Source organism: Salmo trutta, chromosome 2 (genome assembly GCF_901001165.1).
Source record: "Salmo trutta chromosome 2, fSalTru1.1, whole genome shotgun sequence".
NCBI classification, from domain to species: Eukaryota; Metazoa; Chordata; class Actinopteri; order Salmoniformes; family Salmonidae; genus Salmo; species Salmo trutta.
Genome location: NC_042958.1, coordinates 72,490,571 through 72,497,437, shown reverse-complemented (window position 1 = coordinate 72,497,437; position 6,867 = coordinate 72,490,571). Strand labels below are relative to the sequence as shown.

The following is a 6,867-nucleotide window of genomic DNA, read 5'->3' as shown; positions in this document are numbered from 1 at the left end:
GCTGCTTGTAGAACTGATAAAAAACAGTTGAGAAAAAAAGTGCTACTAATATGGAGGGAAAGACAACATTTTCCCTCTGTGTTGCTCTACTTTGTTGTGAACAGGACCAGGGACATGCGCCGGTGCTTTCATCTTTTGCCTGATTAATTCCTCTTGAGAAACATTCTCACCTGAAGATTGGCTAGTTAAAAACTTTTCTGCTCTCATCGCTGATGCAAAACTAATGAGACCGGCACTTTAATTAACGAGGCTGTTTTGGGGAAGAGATAAACAAGTAAATGATTAAATCCATCTGACGCTCTTTATCAAATGGAGGACCTTGCTTTTACTGGGGAGGAACACCACCGTGGTCTGGCATGAGATGCTCTGGGTGTGACTTGATTCATCTGTCGATGGAAGAAGATGTAGTAGAGAGACCTCATTCAGCACAGTGAATAATCCCATAGGCAGCACCTGTTGACATAATGTGTCATATAGGATAAACTTATTTTTCTATACAATTTACTAGGCTATACCCACACCGACTTGAGACACAGACAACAAAGATTAATCTGAAATATGTTTCAGAAATTCAATCAACCACACACCCTTTAACACTGTAGTCTTTGTCTTTATTTTGTCACATCGTCATGTCAAATATATGTTTATAGGACATATATATATATGACATGTATAATTAGATTTCTTTACAATAGAGAAACAACAGAGATGACACACTATTTTGATTTCTAAGTAGAAGCTTTGTTTAAATAGTGCATATAAATCATTTATATTTTTTTCAAATACACATTTATATCAAGCTCCCACTGGTCTTTATGTCTGTTTGCATTATTTCACATTATTCACATACGTGTGTGTGTTTTCAGTGTCTTAAATGTATAAATTAATTCCTCTCTGCAGTCCAGGCTGCTGTGGCTCTTTTACAGAAACTAGGGGCCAATTAGTTAAGCAGGTGGTCCTACCCCCTCCCGTGTCATCGATGCAGGTGGGCGGAGTCTCTCCTTGCAAGTTGGCGAGAAATAATCCAATCAGCTGGCAGAAGGTTTGGCACAAGAAATTCCAGCACCTTTTCCCACCACTGTTGACAGGAAGCCGTTTGCCCCTCCATTCACCAGGGGGACGTTTTGTTTACCAAGCCCCTGGGCCTCTCTTTGGACACCTGCCTGAGGACCCCTGCTCTTGGGAAAGCTGTAGAGCAGTCTGGGTGTATACCGCATGCTCTTTTTCTTGGACTCCAGCACGGTCACAGCAATAAAAGTGTTTGTGCTGTTCAACCCGGCAACACCTGATCCGGATTCTGCTGTCCCAGAGGCCACAAGGCTAGAGTGTTGGAACGGGTCCCCTGGCCCTACTAGAGTTTCAGAGGAGCCCTGGTGCGTGTGAATAGGGCTTGTCTCTGACCCCAGTGCAGTCTTAATGTTGTAGGGACGCACATGACTGGGTCTGTCCTCTAACTCTAGTACAGTCACAGAGGTGGAGGAGGAGGAGTTAGGGGGTGTGTGGTTGCTGCCACCGGCAGGTGCCTGCGCCATGTAACCTGGCCTGGCAAGACCTCCTCCATGCGAGACCCTCTCCCTGCTCCCGTCCACGTGACCCCCCTCGCGGTCGTGTTCCTGGAGAGAGGGGATGATGGGGACGGAGTGTGTGCGGAGAGAGGGAGGAGCGGGTGTTATTCCTCTGTCAAGACGGGTGCAGGGAACATCCCTCCATCCCTTCTTCTCAGAACGAGACATGGTTTGCATATTCGGGAACCTGCTGTGCTGGCGATCGTCACCTCCATCCCTTCCAGTGTCAAACCTGCAGGGATGCAGAGAACAGAAATAAAATGGGTGGAGATTATGACCTTTTGTTCCCAGACCTTTATTGCATGATTTCTCATTTTCACAAGAGAAATAAATCCTTACCATACAATTGAAGCCTAAAAAACATCTGTACACTGGTTAAATATTTTTTTTAAATCTGGGAATTCCTAATCTTTTGTAATTATTTATAATCTACGGCATGGACAGTTTACTCTGGCTGCTTAAATGTTTAACTGAAAATTCTTTCTCTTGTGACAACCTTATCAGAGATTTAAGGCTTTAGCATCAAAGCTGGGGTATGCCTGACCCGGGTTTGAGCGGCTATATGAAAACCTGCCTGAAAGAATACCTGAATGTCCAGATAGCAGAAATGTTGAAATTAGGCCTAGCATTAGGTGGGTGAGTGCATATGAATCAAGGAGCGTTGCCCGAAGAACCGAAAGTGTTGCAGAGTTGAAGATGCTATTTGACAGTAAAATGTAAAATAATGCCAACTGGCTTTAAAGGCACAATCTGGGGTATTTCCTGCAATATTATTCTTGAAGAATATAACTTATAAATGTTTTGGGAGCTTAGTACAATTGTCTTACTCTACCAAAACCCACATTAAAGTTATATTACTCGATTATGTTTATGTTGTCATTTGAATCCTAGTTTTGAACTATCATGTCATTCTCGTGGACTGTCGGTCCTTGTATCCATAGCTCCAGCTGTGATTTTGAGAGTGGTTACATTTCCCCAGCCCCATCTCTATGCTTAAGTGTTGGGGATGTTTTTGGACTGAAACAAGTAAACAATAAAAAAAAAAGATTGTGTCTTTTAAACCCCATACCAAACCTAAATCATATGCACCAGAGACTATTGTGTCCAAGGTCACTAGAATAAGATGTATTATACTATACTGACACAGAAACATATGGTACTGTATTGAGCTCTAACTCTAAAAAGTGTCTTAAATCTCATACGTTGTTAGTGAAACCTACTAAGACCCACTCAACAAGCATTTAGGAGTGAGCCATTATTATTGTCTGACTTCAGAGACCGTTTGTACCGTAACTGAGTTTACATTTTTAATTACATTCCCTGTTCTTCTGTATTATAGGTGGAAGCCTATATAAAATATCTAAAAATAACTGTCATGACAAATTAGGTTTCAATCCATTCTTCATCTGTGAATGGTAAATATGTGTTTCTGACAGTGTTTAATGAAACTGGCAATGCTCTATGGGGATTTACTGTCAAAATTGAAAACACAGGTGACTTCTCATGCCCATTTTCCCGCTCTTGTTTTCTCTCTCTTTGATCTCTCTCTCCCTTCCTCTCCCTCTCTCTGTCTCCCTCACTCTCTCACTCTCTTTTTCACTCCCTAACTCTGTCTCTGTGTTCTCTCTCTCTCCCTTTCACTCTCTCTCCATCTTTTACTGCTCATTCCTAATTTCAAGAGAGAGGGTGTCTCCATGGCAACAAGGGGGAGGGATGTTAGTGTTGTATGGCTGTTAAGTATAGAAATAGGTCAGTCCTACTTCCATTGGACTTGCTTTGCTGATGGATCTGTAAACGGGTTATCAATGGTTAATTTGTTGAACTAGTCAAATATAACTGTCACAATCTTTGCACGTCGGTGAAGAAAAAAAAAACTCTTATACCACTCGTTCCCGAGCATTTGCAAGCCTCATGTTACCAATAATTGCCTATGGCTACAGATTCCTCCTCTGCGGCTTTTAAAAAAATGATCCTAGTTAGTTCTCTCTCTCTGCATGTGTGTGTGTGTGTGTATTTGTTTGTTTGTGAATACATACTGTGTGTATGTGCGCACACGTGATGGAATGTGCATACTCTACATGTGCACTTGCATACTGTGTGTGTGTGTGTGTGTGTAATGCGTGAAAAGTCTGCACACTGAATGTGTGTGTGCATAGTGTGTGTATGCATGCATACTAGTCTGCATACTGTATGTGTTTGCGTGTGTTTGTGCAGTGCTATAAGAGAAGATCTTCTCACAGCCGTTGAAAGAATATGCTGAGCTGCCTGCATGCTGCACTGTTTAAGAATGTTAATTATGGAAATAGGTCATATATAAAGAGTTTGACAGCAGTGTGTATCTTACAAGTCACTGTGATACTCAATCAGGTTGGCATGTTAATAAGAATACTGCCAGGGACTTTTAAGTGCAAAATATGCTCTGGGAGAGCTATTGTTACATCCCAAATGACACCTTATTCATTTTGAAGTGCACTACTTTTGTCCAGGGTCTACTCATGGGATGCATGTTTCAGCACAATATTGTTTTGAACATTATTTTGAAGACTGACTCCTGACTGAACGTTGTACTCAATGCATTTTCAATTGGAGGCAAATCATTTGCTGGAAAACCTTTGGTCATCATTGAGATGTTGTCAGATTGACTTTAGATGTGGTATAGCATTTGCTAACTAGCTAAGATTTAGGGAAAAGCACTGGATTTAAGCTTGCTAACATTAGCATTGCTAGGTATTTTTGACAAAGTTTGCTAGCTAATGGCAACATTGCCATCTCTCTAAAATAAATTTGACAACATCATAATGATGACTAAGTTGTTTCCTACTAATTATTTGCTTAATTTAGGAATGCAATCTTATTCCCAAGCCATTATAGTGTAATTTAGACAAAACAATAATTAACCCTTAAGAATTACTAGGCACCACTCAACTTTCGGGGCTCTCTCACACACACACACACACACACACACACACACACACACACACACACACACACACACACACACACACACACACACACACACACACACACACACACACACACACACACTTGCTGCTACAATTTATTATTATTTAAGCTGTTCAAACATGTAACTACTAACTTTAGCACATTTCATAGTCCACTGTATATTCTTACTGTATATACAGTTGAAGTCAGAAGTTTACATACACCTTAGCCAAATACATTTAAGCTCAGTTTTTCACAATTCCTGACATTTCATTCTAGTAAAAAATCCCTGTCTTAGGTCAGTTAAGATCACCATGTTATTTTTAGAATGTGAAATGTCAGAATAATAGTAGAGAGTGATTTATTTCAGCTTTTATTTCTTTCATCACATTCCCAGTGGGTCAGAAGTTTACATACACTCAATTAGTATTCGGTAGCATTGCCTTTAAATTGTTTAACTTGGGTCAAACGTTTCGAGTAGCCTTCCACAAGCTTCCCACAATAAGTTGGGTGAATTTTGGCCCATTCCTCCTGACTGAGCTGGTGTAACTGAGTCAGGTTTGTAGGCCTCCTTCCTCGCACATGCTTTTTCAGTTCTGCCCACACATTTTCTATAGGATTCAGGTCAGGGCTTTGTGATGGCCACTCAAAGACCTTGACTTTATTGTCCTTAAGCCATTTTGCCACAACTTTGGAAGTTTGCTTGGGGTCATTGTCCATTTGGAAGACCCATTTGCGACCAAGATTTAACTTCCTGACTGATGTCTTGAGAAGTTGCTTCAATATATCCACATAATTTTCCTTCCTCATGGTGCCATCTATTTTGTGAAGTGCACCAGGCCCTCCTGCGGCAAAGCACCCCCACAACATGATGCTGCCACCCCCGTGCTTCACGATTGGGATGCTGATCTTTGGCTTGCAAGCCTCCCCCTTTTTCCTCCAAACATAACGATGGTCATTATGGCCAAACAGTTCTATTTTTGTTTCATCAGACCAGAGGACATTTCTCCAAAAAGTACAATCTTTGCCCCCATGTGCAGTTGCAAACCGTAGTCTGTCTTTTTCATGGCGGTTTTGGAGCAGTGGCTTCTTCCTTGCTGAGCGGCCTTTCAGGTTATGTCGATATAGGACTCGTTTTACTGTGGATATAGATACTTTTGTACCTGTTTTCCCCAGCATCTTCACAAGGTCCTTTGCTGTTGTTCTGGAATTGATTTGCACTTTTCACACCAAAGTACGTTAATCTCTAGGAGACAGAATGCGTCTCCTTCCTGAGCAGTATGGCGGCTGCGTGGTCCCATGGTATTTATACTTGCGTACTATTGTTTGTACAGATGAACGTGGTACCTTCAGGTGTTTGGAAATTGCTCCCAAGGATGAACCAGACTTGCGGAGGTCTACAATTGTTTTTCTGAGGTCTTTGCTGATTTCTTTTGATTTTTCCGTGATGTCAAGCAAAGAGGCACTGAGTTTGAAGGTAGGCCTTGAAATACATCCACAGGTACACCTCCAATTGACTCAAATGATGTCAAATGATGTCAATTAGTCTATCAGAAGCTTTTAAAGCCATGACATCATTTTCTGGAATTTTCCAAGCTGTTTAAAGGCACAGTCAACTTAGTGTATGTACATTTCTTACCCACTGGAATTGTGATACAGTGAAATAATCTGTTTGTAAACAATTGTTGGAAAAATTACTTGTGTCATGCACAAAGTAGATGTTCTAACCGACTTGCCAAAACTATAGTTTGTTAACAAGAAATTTGTGGACTGGTTGAAAAACGAGTTTTAATGACTCCAACCTAAGTCAATGTTTATTTCCGACTTCAACTGTATATATATTTCCTAAAATTACAATTTATCTTGATTTTTGTACTACTTTCTATAACTTTTTTTATATAAATGTGTATTGCACTATTGAGAAAAGCTTGCAAGTAACCATTTTACATTACCATTTTCACCCTGTATCCTGTGCATGTGACCAATAAACGTTGATTTGATTTTAGAATGCTTATAACAATGGTGTTACGCGACCGATTTATAGAGGTGCAACCATGAATACGTCATTGGTCAAAGTAGTGCACTATGTAGGGAATAGGGGTATCATTTGGGATGTATTTGGGATTGCTATAATGACAGACATCTTACATAGTCACATCGTCACTCAAGTTCCAAGCTGCCAGCAAATTATGCTAACTAAACCTCCTTGGTAAAATAAGAATAGTGTTGTCAGTATTGTCAGTGACATGGAGATATGATTGGGCAATGCTTTGTTTTACAGGCCTTTTTAACTGGTGTTTTTCTGGCATTTACTAAGAAAAAATTCTAATAATGGTAACCAGCAGTATCTTTTGGTATG

The 6,867-nt window shown here is 40.5% G+C and overlaps 1 protein-coding gene across 1 annotated transcript in view; it reads right to left on the bottom strand.

Annotated features, from left to right (window-relative positions):
- Positions 1-588: 588 nt before the first annotated feature.
- nrg3b (neuregulin 3b) overlaps positions 589-6,867 on the bottom strand; it is a 428,509-nt gene continuing 422,230 nt past the window's right edge. Inside the window, exon 9 of the mRNA XM_029714064.1 lies at positions 589-1,797. Within this exon, the coding sequence (XP_029569924.1) occupies positions 1,029-1,797 (769 nt within the window). The 3' untranslated portion in view covers positions 589-1,028. The remainder of the gene's footprint in view (positions 1,798-6,867) is intronic.